The 17,165-nt window shown below is 32.6% G+C and overlaps 3 protein-coding genes across 5 annotated transcripts; all 3 read right to left on the bottom strand.

Moving 5' to 3' along the window:
- Nucleotides 1-224: 224 nt before the first annotated feature.
- On the bottom strand, nt 225-3,954 carry LSM1B (Small nuclear ribonucleoprotein family protein). Its single transcript, XM_012213465.3, has 5 exons — nt 3,221-3,954; nt 2,689-2,757; nt 2,468-2,583; nt 2,318-2,380; nt 225-490 (listed from the first exon to the last, which is right to left on the bottom strand). The coding sequence occupies exons 1-5, from the start codon at nt 3,279-3,281 to the stop codon at nt 413-415; spliced, it is 387 nt and encodes a 128-aa protein (XP_012068855.1). The 5' UTR covers nt 3,282-3,954; the 3' UTR covers nt 225-412.
- Nucleotides 3,955-5,315: 1,361 nt separating this feature from the next.
- On the bottom strand, nt 5,316-15,137 carry LOC105631371 (protein DEEPER ROOTING 1). 2 transcript variants are annotated; one of them, XM_012213466.4, is made up of 7 exons: nt 15,059-15,137; nt 7,597-7,657; nt 7,429-7,510; nt 6,474-7,033; nt 6,095-6,275; nt 5,950-6,006; nt 5,316-5,684 (listed from the first exon to the last, which is right to left on the bottom strand). In XM_012213466.4, the coding sequence occupies exons 2-6, from the start codon at nt 7,600-7,602 to the stop codon at nt 5,987-5,989; spliced, it is 849 nt and encodes a 282-aa protein (XP_012068856.1). In that variant the 5' UTR covers nt 7,603-7,657; nt 15,059-15,137; the 3' UTR covers nt 5,316-5,684; nt 5,950-5,986. The 2 variants fall into 2 exon arrangements, with proteins under 2 accessions (XP_012068856.1, XP_089582078.1); XM_089725952.1 differs by lacking the exon at nt 15,059-15,137 and adding an exon at nt 7,866-9,519 and having other exon boundaries at nt 7,597-7,689.
- On the bottom strand, nt 13,040-17,044 carry LOC105631372 (Nucleoside diphosphate kinase family protein). 2 transcript variants are annotated; one of them, XM_089725956.1, is made up of 5 exons: nt 16,628-17,042; nt 16,072-16,293; nt 15,355-15,462; nt 15,059-15,168; nt 13,040-13,316 (listed from the first exon to the last, which is right to left on the bottom strand). In XM_089725956.1, the coding sequence occupies exons 1-5, from the start codon at nt 16,687-16,689 to the stop codon at nt 13,285-13,287; spliced, it is 534 nt and encodes a 177-aa protein (XP_089582082.1). In that variant the 5' UTR covers nt 16,690-17,042; the 3' UTR covers nt 13,040-13,284. The 2 variants fall into 2 exon arrangements, with proteins under 2 accessions (XP_089582082.1, XP_089582080.1); XM_089725954.1 differs by lacking the exon at nt 13,040-13,316 and having other exon boundaries at nt 14,790-15,168; nt 16,628-17,044.
- Between the last annotated feature and the right edge of the window lie 121 nt (nt 17,045-17,165).

Genomic DNA, 17,165 nt, shown 5'->3' with positions numbered 1-17,165 from the left:
AGTCTGTTGATATGAAAATTGAACAATTTACGTGCAGATTCAAATAGTGACGTACCAAATAGAAATTGTTTAGTTCAATTTGGTCATTATTTCTCGAAAGCCTGAAGTGAGAGACAGATCATCTCATCTCAACCTAAACTTGATCACCCCATAACAAAGAATGTGTGGAAGCAGCTATTCTAATTTTTCTTGATTGCGCATACAGAGCCATTACAGCTTAGAAATCAAATAAATCTGCCAAAAGCTAAACTTGAATAGAAATTTCACAGAATCAAGCTCTAATTCAATTTATCAAATACATTTCTTTGAAAAATGTTACAGAAATTTTAGAGGAAATGGAAGGCCATCAAATCCCTAAACCAACTGACCGCTAAAATATGTGCGGACCATATAGCCTAGTTGCAGGGATGCACTAATCCAAATCAAGGAACTCCATTCTCTTCCTCATTGTGCCTTTTAGATCTGTAGCCTCCCTTTCAGCTTTCTGTGCCTGCAAAAGTTATAAGACTGGAAGTTAATGCAACAAGTCTCCACAACAGAGTTAGTCTAGAAAGGTCAAAGTCCAGTATGTATGCATCTTTATCTGCTAGAAGACCACAAACCATTAACAACATATTTTTCAAAATCACAGAACAGGATATCTATTTATTTGCTACTCATTTCTTTCACACGGCAATAACAGTCGCCCTCCCATTTTTAAATTTGCAGGTCTGTCATATAACCTCTTCACCGAATATGGCGATCTACACAGTACAAGTAGGATTTTTTTTATCATATTAAAGGCGTCTCTGTTAGAGAACATATCCTCAGTCTTAAGCTATTAAAACAAAGAAGTTTAGCATCCATTTTATATTCTGAACCCAAGGAAAGCAATTTGAATCAATATCCAGGAAAGAAAATTTGCCATCATTGACTCGGTCCATGCACCCGTAGTATAATATCAGGTACTTATCATCAAACAGGCAACTTTCACAATTAAAGGATTGACAGAAAACCATTAAATGATTAAACAGCATATTAACAGCTCATTTTGAAATGGTATGTAGACACACATATTGGATCGAGTAAGACCCTGGGTATTGAAACAACCCACTGATCGTGGTGATCACCACAGCAGATAAAATTACCTGACTCCAAAGAAATAAAGAAAAAGTTGCAAGAGAGACTGGCAGAGCAAAGATGAAACACAACCATGCCTAAGCAGTATAAGCAACCATCCAAAAAGAAATCAATCCTCAATGGAAGTAGTAAAAGACCATAAAATTCAATTCAAATGAAAATTTTAAAATTTCAGCTGGGAACTAAAGGGTTAAAATAGAAAGTAGTGTTTCAAAAGGAAGTCGGACTTGTTCGTTACTCTATCAGAGAAGCTTGTACCTTCCAAGGCCAGGCAACTTGACAATGTTGAAAAACAAACACAATTAAACAAAACACTAATCCTATTTCATTGCAAATTTGCAATTCCAACTGGGGAGTAGCAGAAATTTAGGGTTCAAATAAATAATAAAAGGGCACCCAATTAAAACACACTAAATTTTTTTATCTCATCATGCAGTAATTTGACAAAATTGATACGAACTTCAACTGTGAAGTCACAATGAAAAAAGTTCATATAAGGTATTTAAAACAACAGAATGTTTTACTCCAAGAATAATGTGGTATTATTACCTAGGCTTCATGAAGAAATTACAAAGTACTGACATCTAAACAGTAAAGTTTATCCAACTGATTCACGAAATTTCCAAAATTTTTCTTCAATTTTCACCTTGTCGAAGTTTACCAAAATTGCAAACCATCATAAACGAACTCATTACGTACATAATACAATGAAGAAAAATCAACAGCATAAGCGTCCAAGGAAAATGGTGCATAATACAAGATACATAAATTATATTTTTGGGTACCTCTTCCAAATAACCATCAACTTGAGACACATGCCAGCCTAGATTAAACATGCATATACCATTTGGACTCCATTAACTACAAACCGCATGAAGTTTATATACCTTCTGCATGGAGCTTATCTTTCGAGTAAATCATGCCAAAAGAACACTCATGTTCAGACAACAATATTTGAGTGCACCCGGAATTGCTGTGTCCGGAACTTGTGGACCATACAACCATGTAAAACCACAACCTTGTTTGCAAGTCTAGCCATTACTAAAAATTACTGATAATAATGGATAGACTCTATACCAGGAAACTATAGTACCATTGAGAATTCCAAACCTAAATATGATGATGCATCACAAAGTCTTTCCAGCAACGCTAACAATAGAAATAGTTTGTAATGCAACAAAACATCAATACCACATACCCTTCTAATTTCAGCAGCTGAAACACGAGTCATATGTGACGGAAGTTCCTCCCTCTCCAAATTCTAATAAGAAAAATGCAAATTTCATGAGAACAAAAGGCATGAATGAAATAATACATGTTAATAATCAAACAACCAATCAATATATACCAGCTCTCCAATCAAAACGACATTCTCGCCTCGAATAACGTATAGACCTAAAGGAATGTCGCAATAGAGATCACCAACAATAACTCTTTCACATGCACCCTCAAGTACAGCGTTCGCTGCATGCCATAAATATGTAATTATTTATTTATTTTGCATTAAAAGAGTCTAGTAGCATGTAAAACCATTGATATGGAAGGACAGGGGAAAAGAAAAACACTTACCAAATTGGTCAAAAGAACGAAGTATTCCCAGGAGCTTCCGGCCATCCCGCAGAAGCACAAGTAGCTTCTCTGAAACCAAAAGTAAAAGCACAACACAAACAATTAAAAAGAGAAAATATTTTTTAAAAAATAAAAATGGTATCTGAAAAATAAGCAAGCATCAACTTGTACTGCAATGTTGCAGAGTGGATATCATCTATAATACTCTCATCAATATAACTATGATGAGATAAACAATTGGAATGAATAAAGATGCAAATAACACCATGCAGTTACAGTGATTTCAAAACCGCACAATCTTGCAACAAAACCAACAATAGAAAGGAGGAGAAAGTGGATTCTGAACTCTCAAGGATATAGAAGAATATAAGGAACCATTAAAAACCTTTTTCTTTTCAGTCTTTTAACCCATGTACTAGTAAACTGTAAATCCTTAACACCAAACTATCAATTTCTGTCAAACTTTTAAACGTTGTAGCATCCAACACAAGCTAACAATCCAAAGAACATACAGATGAGAGGAAGAGCTTACTATCAAGATAGCTAGCAAGAGAAGTAGAAAGGTAGATATCTTCCGGGCCTGCCCAAGACATCGAAAAGCTCAAGCTATAAACTTTTTCGGTATTGCAAAAATCACCGAAAAATTCGTCGAACACCAATCCAAAAAATATGGCATTGGCTGGTCGCAATTCCTCCTTCTATCACCCCAGCAGACTCTCAATCCTACTTCAATCAAAGAATACTAAACCAAAAGAGAACAAACCCCTAATCTAGCGATGAAATCAAAAGTCAAAACACAACCCCCTAACTGATTTTATCGCCAAGAACACCTAAATTGCTCAAAAAATTCTCCAAATTCAGGTTACAAACCCTAAATACTTCTTCAATCGACGAGAACAAGCGGAAAAAATATAGAAACAAAATTATTGTACGGATCTTAAAAACAAAAAACTAACAATTGGGAATTTCTCTTCCGGATTGAAGGAACCAAGTGGGATTGGTAAAATAACTCACTCAGATCCAATCGCACCGGAAGAGATCAGGAAAGAGTAGAAGAGCAGATAGAAGCAGAGAGAGAAAATGTAGAAAAATTAATGCGGTAGGCAAAGCAAGTAAAAAGAATTTAATTAGGGTTTGGTGTTTTGCATGGTGGAGATGAGGAGGTTATGCGAGAAGTTGTTGACGCTGTAGCTTCTTGCTCCATTTTGTTATTGCTTTTGTTCGAGTTTGGCTCTACTCCTGCTGCTGCTGCTATTATTATTATTATTATTAAAAAAATTAAAATTATCTCTAAATTATTATAGTAGATTAATAATACACAAGTATTTTTATTTTTAAAAACGCATATTATAATTTCATTAACATTCTAATCCTTTTATAAAAAATAACCTTTATTGACTATCAATTCACTAAAAAATCAATCCCTAAATTTTAACAAAGTAATTGTAAAGGCGGTAACACTTTAATTCCTATTTTTTACAATAAAAATTATTATTTTGTATTAAATTGACTATAATTTAGATATTATTTATTTTTTCTGTTATTATTATTATTATTATTATTATTATTTTGAAGGCAACATTCAAATTTACTCTACTATTTGCCAACTTCAACATGATTAAATATGTCAATTTTCTATCACTTGATTATGCATATATATCTTTATTAATTATTAATTAACATTTTCGGTTGCATATTCCTAATTTTCAACCATTTCATCAAATTCAAATTATTCAATTGTTAAGAATCTGAACCTAATAGCAAACTAATCAAATTCAATTAGTAATATATTAATATTTGAATTTATCCAGCGTGTCATGACCAACACATTTCAATATCAATTAGAAAATACCTAATTAGTAAATGTAAAACATATTTGATTTAAGAACTCATCTTGATTTAATAGTAAATGAACATTAATTATTTTGTTAAAGAGGCTGTAATCGATTAAAAATGAGAATTTCAAGGATTGAATTAAACTGAAAATGCAAGTTCATTGACTCGAGTATTTACAGTGGAATTGAATTTTTCTCTCTTGGACATAGGTTGGACAATAATGATCCATGAGCCATGGTGCAAAACTGAAATGGTCCACAAAAGTCAAGGGGTCGGTCGAAAATCTAGCCCATGGTCTAGGATTTCGGACCCAACAAAAAATTTAGAGATAGGCTGAAACTTGGAGGTAACAAACCAATTTTATGATGGATACAGTTCTTTTTCACATGCAATATAGGGTCTAGCCCAATTACTTGTTAAATATTCTTATTTTACTTTTCTTACCCCCATCCATTAATTTCCCTTATTGTCACTCTAAATGGTCTTACCTTTCAAATTCATTCATCAATTCCTATTTTGTTTTCATATATAAATGCAATTAATAAACTCGGAAAATCCATACTTTTGTTTGCCACACAGTCGGAATAGAAGGAAAGTAGAAATTATTAGATCTTAATCCGAAAATTCAGTTCACTCACTATATATCTTTTAGAGACAAAAATCCTCACTTTAGTTCGAAATAGATGATCATTAATAAATAAAGTAGCACTAGTGCATATTCATTTGAAAAAAATATTTTCATGCCCTCTATTTAGTCACAAAAATAAAATCCCTCCTTGATGAACTAGTAATGTAATAATGTCTTAGCAAAATATTATTCATGTTAAAATATATTACAAAGATCAAACTTAGCTAGAAAAGAAAAAAGTGTTATTAAACAGGACAAAAAATGTAGAGAATGTCTAGCTTTTGCCAGTACAGACTACAGAGAAATCCTTGGACTGTATGTTTCTTAACATGTATTGCACTGAAACTACTTATCAGATGCAACCATGAAAAAAAAAGAAGGTAAGGCCCAGACAAGAAAAGTGTAGAGCATTCTTCATTAAGTCTTTAATTTAGTGGTCCTCAAGATCCACACTATATTTTAGCTGTTATTATTGCTGCATGCATGTATAATCATAATCCCCAAGCATTTCACTTCTCAAATCGAGTTGAATCTGCAAAATTAAATAATAAAATTAGCGAAAATAAAGATATAACCATATTCAAATTATGGGTTCAGTGTAGAAATATATCTTTATTGATATAAATAAAGGGTGATCTTCGTGCACGAACTATTCTATATTTGATTTATAAATCATGGATTGGGAGGGTTGATGTATGCAGCTTAACTCCAACCCATGACTTTCAAGTTCCAAGTCACAAATGGAACAACTTTTATGCATAGTGTGAAAAAAAAAAAAAAAAAAAGCACTCTCTTACCTTGTAATATGAATTCTTAGAATAAGTCTAGGCCATCTTAAATCTCTAGAACGATATCTGCAATGGAAAACAAGATACCCGTTAAGAAAGCTAATTAAGCTATAGATTAGAAGGACAAAACTGCTTACTGAAAAAGTTAACTTACATTCAGAATCTGTCTTCACCCATTTACCCCCATCATAAGTTTTAGTTCTCCTCTCATCTTCCTTCTCTTTCTCTTTTTCCTTGTTTGATATTTGTTTATTATCTTCAAGATATTTCTTCATTGATGATGCCCCGGAAGCATTTTGATGGTTAATCTTCTTGTGAAGCAATGTTCTCAAAAGCTGTGGACAAAAATTATATCAATTATATTAATGGATTTGCAATCGTTCAAGGATATAAGGACGCCCTATAGTGTTCTATTGCCCATCATCATTCTAAATTTTAGATGCACTAACAAAATAAACCAATGCTAAAAGGACAGAAAAAGAAAAAGTAAAGCTAGGAAATGTAATAAAAAATGCTCTAATTTTTCTGTGTACCTTTTCCATTCTTGATTCTGGAAGAGGATCCCTCAAACTGGGTTGTGGTGCAAACCCACTTCTGCATACAAACATCTTCTTGAGAAGAAAAGTGATTGATTTCTTTCCAATTGCTTTCTTTTTATTTTTCTCACAAATATCTTTGCATCTACCAAGTATAACACTAATCGTCCTCTCAATATCTTCTTCATTATCATCCATATCACTTGTAACTGTATTACTGATTCTTCTGTCAACTTCCAAGCTTGATGGACAATTGAGAAATCTATCCAGTGGAAGGGTTTTAGCAACTTCCTTTTCTTTATCAGAGGTTGGTCTTTTTGTTAAAAGCTTTGTCAACTCTTTTTGTAATTTTCCAATTTCTTCAGGTGTGAAATCTCGTAAATCCTCAGAGGAAGATGGATCTTCTTCTTCTTCTTCTTCAACATTTTGGTTTTCTTGAACATTTTGAATTTCAAGATTTTCTGATGAACTTATTTCGTTATTGCCAAAAGTTCCAATTGCTAGCAACCCATGTGGCCAATCGCTGAATTCCTCTCTTGAATCTTGTTTCATATGATCTACACATGAATAGAGACATCAACTTATTTAGGGTCTTTTTTCAATTTCAACTGTTAAAAAATGAGAGTTGTTAATAGAAGTCTAATAGAAACTAAATTAAACTTTGATAATTGATTGACTTACCTACATACGGATTTTGAAATATGACTATACATGCAAGTGATATAAGAATTTCAATATATTTATTCAAATCTCAATGTAGATTTATTTTAAAATTTTCCTATCACAATACAAACTTTAAAAGTAATTTAATTAGAATCTACATTGGAATTCTGATAAAAAAAAAAATCGTGTTCATTTGTGAATTTTGCTCATGAAATCAGTAACTAAGATATTATAAAACGATCAGAAACTGAATATAACCAAAAAGAGATGGAAGATGTTAAATGCTTACGAGTAGATGAAGCTGTGTTTGGTTTTTTGTTACCATTAGCTTGTTTATTGCCATTAAGCTTACTGTGCATCCAACTGAAGAGCTGCCACAAAATAAGAAATTCCATTAGAAACAATATAATATGCATGAATTCGTTAAACTATCTTTTACATGCTAAAACAAACCCACCTTCATTTTTGAGCTTTGCTTTGCCTTTTGGGGTCTGAAAGAAACGAGAGAGAGCTTTTACCTGTGCAGAAATGCACTTAAAACTCAAAAACTCTGTTTCAAAAGACAATGAGAGTTCAGCTTCGGAAATATCAAAAGATTAAAAAGATGGGATTTTGATGAATTTGATGGGCTGAAACTGGAAGCTTGAGCTTTGATTTCTATAGGTTCAAGTTCCCAAACACAGCCTTTATATTAATATATATTTGTAGTATTTGGTATTTCATCACCTTTTTATCTTTCCTTTTCTTTCTGATTCTCTGATCCTCTCCACTTTCTGATCAGGTCCTATAAGCTGAGACAACTAATATACCTCCACACACACACACATATCCCACTCACCATAAGGCATAAAGACATTCCCTTTTAATTATTTTTTAATTATATTGTGACTTTACGCTTTTCCAGTCCAATTATTAGTAAATTATATATTTTTTTAACACATGGGTTTTGAAGACCACAGACTTTCTTCTTGAACGACCTCTGAACTTTGCTTCGTGGCAATAACAGTGTCCATTCGATTGAGGTAAAGCAATCTATAGAAAAGTACAAAGTAAAAGATAATAATAACAATTGTAGATTTTTGGGTTCAATCTCCGTACATTTGTGATCTAACGATCGCAGGTTCGTCACGAATGTAATAATGCATATATATTATTATTTATTCAGTTTAATTTTTCTCCTTAATTTGCTTTATGTAATTAAACACATATGTTAACCATAAAAAAACATATATTACTATATATTATATGCATTATGTATTTCAAGTAAGGGTCAGGAGAGAAATGGTTAAAGAATTATGAAAGAAACTACCAATTCTGAGTTATAAAAATACTCCAATTGCTGCATCAATTTATACACAATAGTTTATATAATATATATATAAAATGAATGAAGGGAAGTACGAGGAATGACTTGCAAGTTGCTTACATATTGTGTAATTTTGTTTTAATCTATCAAAAACCTTTAAAATTATTTAAGCGGTAAAAAGTGAAAGACGAGAGCAAAAAATTTATTACTACTTCGTAATTAGAAATGTAAAAACAAGTATCTAAAGTATAATTTAATACATGAAAATGTTATTCCAGCCTATTGAATCTTTTAACAAATAAAAAAATAAAAAACAAAAAGAAGACTATCAAAGAGGAGAAGATTGAAATGAAGTTTGCCTAGCCTAGGGACCTTACTTAAAAAAGCTAAGCCAACAATGAGAATAGGCCAATGAGGACACACAAGGAGAACCATACCCGCGCTTTGGACAGCTACTGGGAAGCCTGCGAGCCTCCAGCAACCAGACTTCTTAAATAAAGGCTATAAACCTATCTTTCCAATTCCCAACCAAAAAGGATGTAAATTTTATCAGATCACAACTCCATTCTACTCTTTAATCTTTAACAGTATAATTTATTTTAAATATTATTTACTTTTATCTTTTTTAAATATTAGAAAGGAAATTACACTTTGAGTTTTCATCTGAATCTTATTTGCGTTTATGATTTGCTAAATAAAAGTGTGCCACGTAGATTATTGATCATATTTGGCACATTTTTATTGGTATATTAATATATATCACATCTTTGATCCACTTTGATGAAAGGTTTGATCCATTTATTATATTTAATGTTATGAGTAGTTAATAATAAAATATATAATAATTCAATAATGATAATTATCATATGTGAAAAATTGGAACATGCATCACTTATTTGTAGTAGGTATTTATGAGTTTCAATATATATACTCTTTCTTTTTCTTTGAAAAGAGTTTTTTTGTGTAAATCACCAGTATCAGACTCTATAATCAGGTTTAATTACTTATTACATTGTGCTATTTTTCTGTTTAACACGACATTCATTATTTTCAAAAAAAAAAAAAAAAAAAAAAAAAAAAAAAAAAAAAAAAAACAGTTTAAAAGATCTTAAATCTATCAAGTACCGACCAAGAGAGATTTGGCTGTCTCTCAGGAGAATGAGAGATCAACGTCATGTGCTTATTCTTTATCGCTATATGCTAAACACTAATGGAGAAACTTTTGAGAAGACTCCATCTTTTGACAAAAAAAACTTGTTGAGCAAAAGATCTCTCTTAACTGGACATGCATGAAATTTAGAAACTCTTGTCACTTTATCAAATAACCATGTGTTGTCAACAGAGGTAACTCTCTTCCTCTTTAATAATTTTATATTAAAAACATATAATAAAATTATGGAAACAACATTAGAAAATACTTGATGTCATTCTTTTTTTTTTTTTTTTTTTTTTGGAGCATTGAAGAAGTACCATCATACTTGAGACATCCCCTTTCTTTGCAGTGCAAGAGCAATGACAACACTTAGAACTTTTTTTTTTTCCTCAGTACTTGAAATCAACTATATAAGTTTTGAGCTAGATTATGAAAGAAACATTCATGTTTTACCTAAAGCAGAAAATAAAATAGAAGGATAAAGAAAAATTATTTTTTGCCCCATACGATGAAATCAGTTTTTTATCCAAGGCCCCATTAGACGCCGCTCTCTCACATGATTGGTCCAACAAAATGGGTCCCTACTATCTCAGTGTTTAGGTGCTAGGTCGTTACAATTGGCTACGTGTCGCGACATTTTACATCCCATGATCCCCTGTCGGATCAACACGTGTCCCAAAGGGGTCGGATTGACTTTTCCACGAGTACCCCACTTGCAGTCTCAAAGTATTTTCGCTTGGTCTAAATACTAAACATGAGGCATGTAACCAATCCAAAAGCAGGAAAATCTTTTGAAAGAGCCCATCATCCATTTGAGAAATACTCTTCGATTTCCAATTTTTGAATCGACACAATTTTTAAAACCACTTGGTTATTCAAAGCACATGATTGGATCATTCAGTTATCAATAGTATCTTAGGCAAAAACCCATGTTTAATTAAATGGGACCATTAATAGGATAAAAAAGGTGGATTGTCCTATTCAATATTAAAAAAGAAAACAAAAAGGGCTTTTACTAATAGCATGGAAAAAAGTAAGATATAAAATACGTTTTAGATAATCAAAACTATGAAAGATTGACAGACACGAATTTTATTTGGACCACTTGAACCTACAGTCCGCCTCCAAGCAAGGTGGTCTTCGTGTACAATTTCCACCACCACCCCTCCCCCCCTTTTTTTTTGCTTAGTATTTATGAGGTTCATATGATTTTACGTATCTAGTTTGCTATAGCAATCACTAAAATTAAGCATAAATTTAAGAACACAATGGACTCGATTATCACTAACATTAAAAGTAAAGTTTAAAAAGTTTTGTAGAACACGATGAGCTATGTGTAGGATGTTCTTTGGTTTATAGTATCAAAAGCTTTAGACACCCGCTTCAAAAATATCCTTTGAATTCAGGTGTAGTTTATATTATATGTACCGTCACCCTATTCGTCATTAAAATGCTTAAAAATTTTCATTATAAGAAATAACAATATTAATAAATTTTAATCCTCGAGATGCAAGTAAGAAAGCAAAGGAAATGAAAAAGATGAGTCAAGAATCACTCCCACCAAGATAAAGGAAAAAGAAGGAAGCCATGTGGGTTGATAGCAGGTACTAGATGTCTAGGGTTTAGGAACCAACTAAATCTTGCAATGACTTACTAATTCTGGAATGTTATTAAACTTCGGCCACCACAAAACTAAGACCTAGTATGATGTGGACCTCTCTCATCCAGAGAGGGTGGTGGCCATCATTGTTTGACCTAGCTCTGCTTTCATTGGATCTCAGGCTTAACTTAATAATAAACTAAACCTAGCATTAAGACTAAGCAAATGTTTCGTCCTCCATGAAAAACCTCATGTATCAAAATATAATATCTTGCTAGCATGGAATTGAAAATTCTGTAGCCTTGTCTCTCAAATACAACATGCCAACCCTGCAATACTGGCCGCTAACTAGGACATTGTTGGTAACATTGTTCTACATGATAATCAATCATATATTCTTCATTCATATAAATCAATTCAGGTCATGTACCAACTTTCGCTACAGAAAGCTCTAACAAAATGGAAATGCTAACTAAAATTAAATTCAAAGACATTGGAGATTAAACGATTTGCTAATCATTCTCCAAAATTTATATTTCTTTATTGGATAGTGCCTAATATAGCCCTTCATTTTAATTTATTCAAGTGGACATGCCTCGCAAGTTGAAGATGTCAAGGTATAAACTACAACATGGCATGCAACAGCTTACCAAAGTTGTACTATCTTTTGGAACGCAGTGCATCCTAATGTCTTAGGACGAGGGTATTTGGCTGTTCAATGCCAAATAGTGTGCAGAATTTGAATGCATGGATAAAAATAACAGCGAGAGTTTTGGGGTTGCAAGTTGTTTTCCACTACCGCATGCATTTGTTCATGTCTCTAATTATGCTTAGTTCAAATACTGAAAGCTTTTCCCACTACAATGCAGGTTTCTATGTCCCCTACAAAAATAAAGTTTATTTTACTCTAAAATAAAATTCCTGTTAAGTGCCAATAATGGCTCTTTCTGAACTTCAGCTTAATATCCGCAGTAGAGCTCCTATCTTTAGCAAACATCATACTCCATCGAGGTAACCTGATTCTTAAGGGTGATCATTCGGTAATCTAAACTGAATTAGCTCGGTTTCGGTCTATCCAAAAAAATATTTTTATGGTATCCGAATCCAGAACTGAATGGTATAGTAATCGATCCAAACCAATCAAAATGAGTTTTTATATATTCAAACCGATCGATAACTAAATTTCTAAAACTATCTAAATCCGACCAAAATGAGTCAGTTTAGTTCAGTTCTCAGTTAGAAACCGAGAATTGCTCACCTCTACTGATTCTTAACTGTGCTCTTGCACAAGTTCTTTGCACCTGTGTGTGTGACTCACAAATAATAAGAAAAGACTTCCTTTTTTAATGGAATTGCAATTGTAAGCAACCCATTTCATCCACATTTTCAATTTTTTGGCTGACTTGAAACTAGAAACTTAGAACTATTTTAACAGTCTGAGCACTGGTGCAATGTTTAAGAAACTAAAACCACTTCATATGACGACTTGGCTCGACAGGGTCATTTCAAGTATATCTATTATTCAAAGATTCTTATGGACACACAAAAACTGTCTGACAAGGCCTAAAATCAACTGACTTATCATCATAAAGACCCATCAGCCTAAACCTAAAACTCAGCACAAGGCTATATCACTTTATGGGGTTCCAAAAATTTTAAAACTTTTCCAGTAGCCACAATCAAGTTTTCCAGTAGCTATATCACTTTATGGGGTAAAGTTCCCATCCTCTTTAGGGTACATGGTCATGCTCGGCAAACAGAATGACAAAAAAATAGAGCCATCACAAGGAAAGCACATAGCACAATTTCTATTTTTGGTATGCCTGTGTGAGACCATTAAATAACAAGTAATTCTGGCATCATTTTATTATTTTGTAGCAAAATGAAGAATCAAACTAAGACAGTTAAAAGAAACAAATAAGAGAAAAGGAAGTATGATAGAAATTAAAAGTGACACTGAAATTTAAGTCTATTATACAGCATATGGCCTAAATATATGAATTACTTGCCAGTGTTTCATTTCTGAAAGATTTGTGGCAATCATAGAGATGTAATAATGTGTAATTCTGCTCTGAGTACTCACCCTTCATAGTTCATCATGCATTCCAACTAATTCACCTATGGAAGATATTATGATAAACAGCAAAAGTAAAAGCGATACTTTATCAGAAAAGTCTATTTCATAAAAAAAAATTATAGTAAGCATGATTACAGTGGCTCTTCTTAGTGTACACTTGGTACTTCAACTAGCAATCAACCATGACTCTAGAGTTACATACTCATTTGTTTCCTAGGAATCTTCAACCAAATATGTTTTATTTTCACATGTTTTAGCAAAATGATGAAGAATTCTTCACATTATTTACTGATAGTCATATATATAATTGTAATCAAAGAAAATAATCAATTTTTTTTATGCACGAGGGTAAGATTTCATTTCTGTTCTAATGGTTACAGCAGATTTTGAATAAGGACTAAAATCTAGCAAATCATGTCACTAGGATCCACATTTTGAGCTTCAAAATAAAACATTTGTTTTGTTAATTTTCAAGTAAACGAACAACATTGCGGAGGTATCTACCAATGAAATGAAAGGAAAATACCATATCTACAGTAAAATACAGAGTCAATTTATCTGGAGTGACTAGTTGAGTAAATCATTAGGAGAACAGAATACACTTTTTGTGCCATAAAAACTCAATTACTCACTTATGTGTGACTAGTATTCAATAATGGATTCAAATTATATGACAACCTTTTAACTATATTACTAGCATATGAGGTTACTCACTGAATTATGGAAAAGCACCAAGATTAACTAATCACAGTCATTACTAGGACTTGGCTAATATATATACAAAGACAAATATCCTGAAGGCACTAAATTCCCAATAGAATAGTGTTAAATTTCACTGCAAAATAATAGCAAGATATTCTTTTGATCAGGGGCAGATTGATATCCATTTGAGCAATGTAACATGAGCCCACTCAACTTGATGGGGCAATTATTGTATGTTGGTATTACTGGAACAAGGTGGACTGAGAATTATTTTAAAATAACAAACTTCAGACATTTTCTTTTATATTTTGAATTTAAAGTAAAGAATGTACAAATTGGACACTTTGCTCTGTAGCCTTTTTTTACGGTGGACTGAGAATTGAGAGGGGATTATCAACATTTGAACCTTTGACCTCCTACACTAAAAAACAAGTAGTCAACCACTGAACTACTTGTCTAGTGGCATTTCATATCCTTATTGTAGTAAATCGAAACTAATCTATAAATTTAATTCTTCATATGTTTTCCAATTTTACTAATATTATGATAGCTTATTATTAAGACATATTGAAGCTCTTATTGTTCATGATTTGCATTCTTAATAATATTTCTTTCCTTCAAAAAATAATAGCTTATTATTAATGTTGATTTACAAGTAATTTTTGTTATACTTGCAAGCAATTATAGAATGAATGGAACCATTTAAAGTGATTTGTGGCTTTGCCACTATTGATAATGTGCAGGAGTATGGTGCAACTGCTGAGCACAAATCTAGGCCCCATCAATACACGCTCCATAAGAATAGGCCAAAATTGACACCAAATAAGTCTGATGTTTCATTGAATGCCTAAATAGTATGATGATATAGATGCATTATACAGACTCAAATGGTCATTTTATCTATTCACATCAGATATCGACATATTATCATGATTTAGTAATCCATGCCTAGTAGTAAAAATGATATGTCTGTAAATTCATGATATAGGAACAAAGACAAAGCCTTATTGTCTTAGAACAGCTGTGAAGGTGTAAATACAAAGTGCCAATCCAAAGAAAAAGATGAGAGGTAGGAACTGACCTGATGATATCTCTCCAAAGAAGAAGGAGATTTCCCTTTGAGCTGATTGAAGAGAGTCTGAACCATGAACACAATTCTTTTCTAAATCAAGCCCACACATTGCTCTTATGCTGAAAATATCAGAAGAAGCCAAGAGGAGAAAAGTGAGCAACAAAGCTACATAATGAAGAAAAGGATGAAGTGGCACGTGAACCAAATTATAAGGCATAAAATAGGATGGACTGGAGATAGGAGCTCATAGGGAAAGAGCAAGACAAAAGGAAAAAAGAAAAAAGGAAAATGAGAATACAAATAACCTGTTTGGGTGAGTAACCTTAGCTTTGACTGCATCAGTTGGTCCAATTACAGTACGCCAATCAGCAACTGCATTTTTCTTCTGCAATACAATAACTAGCACTGGACCACTGAGAAAAACAATGTATATCAACTTATATTACATGATAAGTCAATGATTTTATAGATGCCAAACCAGAAAACTAACACATAATTGAAATGCAAGCAAACCTTAATATGATAAGAACAATGTAGCAACCCTAATGAATCCTCATTACTGTGGTCGTATGACTATTTTAAATGGAAGTGCATGATTTAACTATCATATATACTGAAGCTGCAAAGATGAAGGCTAACTATTCTTCATGTAAGGATCCTAATATGGACTTCTCCTTGGAGGACAACAAAGGGAAAAGGAACAACATTAATCGACATGTAAATTTGGAATCACCAGAAAGGCACAATTAATCGACCAACATAAGCGACTATGACAACATGATTCTGCTTTGGGTAAGCATGTAGAAATTTCTCATAAAGTTGACGACAAGAATGAGGTAATGAGGAATGTTAAAGTTTGCTGTAGCCTTTGCTTCTCCTGTTTGTTAAAAGCAATGTTGCATAACCTAATTTGGAACTAATAAAAGATTGAGCAAGTATGGAAATTAAGTTAAAGGCCAATAGTGTAAGTTCAAATTGAATTGAATTACTCCAAAAGAAAAGTAACTTAGAATTGAAGATACCTCGTCATGTATTTGATAAGACTTGAAAAGAAGCTTTTTGAAGAGTGCTCAGCATAAAACGTCGAAGCACGTTCTTCATCAAGTTGCGTGATCGTTTCCCTTAGGATGCTGAAACCAGAGTCCATAATAACATTTTTTATCCTTTCAGTGTAGTTGCCTAACAATCCATCCGGCTTTATTATAGCTAATGTCTTCTCTTCTGTACTTCCGTCGCTTGAAGACCTAAATTCCATAAAGAACTTAATATTGTAGATCAGACAAACTAATTGAAATAAAAAGATCTTCTAGGATAGAATTGCAGTTATTCGATATCTACAACTTCCTTGCAACATCTTTTACGTCTAAACCATCAAATTATCCTAAATATGAAGTTTCAGCAAGCACTTCTCGATTAAATCATTCACGAAACCATATTTTGAAATTGCAAGATATTGATACAAAAGAGTACAAAAAAAAAAAAAAATTAAATCATTGCTTGAAAAGTTCATAGCACTTCCAATCGACGGAATGTAATCGAAAAACAAACAAAAAAATAAACCCTAAGTCATATGTTTACCTGACAGGGAAAGGCATGGAGACCAGAAGGAAGAAGAAGAAGAAGATAGTGCGAATAACCATTTGAGGCCGGACACCGAAAAAATCAGCGAGCAGAAACACAGAATCAGAATCAGTATATGATATTTATATTTCTATCATCAAAGGCAGAAAATTAAATACTATAACAGATGAAGGCCTTTAGGAATCGAATGCTTTGGATAATTGGCATTGTTAGTAGTAAATTGTGGAGAGAGTGTGGTTCTTCTTTTATAATTGGTTGGGTTATTTTGATGATTTTGTTGCGAAACAAAAATAAAATTTTACCTCGAACAGAGAGGAGAAAGGCGGGAAAAGGGAGAGAAGGGCAAATTAGGCGCAGAAAAAAGATTTTGACGTATGATATTTGCGCGAGGAAAATTAGGGCAAGGGGGTTACATGTCCAGACCCAATTAGGCCCATTTATAGATAAATTTGATGGAAAATATTTTTTTTTTATTAAAACAAAGTATCTTTTTGGACAAATGTGTTTCTTTTTATGTATTAAAGCCGGTTTAAAT

This window comes from Jatropha curcas, chromosome 1 (assembly GCF_041381405.1).
Source record: "Jatropha curcas cultivar XTBG-Jc1 chromosome 1, XTBG_Jcur_1.0, whole genome shotgun sequence".
Classification (NCBI taxonomy): Eukaryota; Viridiplantae; Streptophyta; class Magnoliopsida; order Malpighiales; family Euphorbiaceae; genus Jatropha; species Jatropha curcas.
This window is presented reverse-complemented; position numbering and strand designations above follow the sequence as displayed.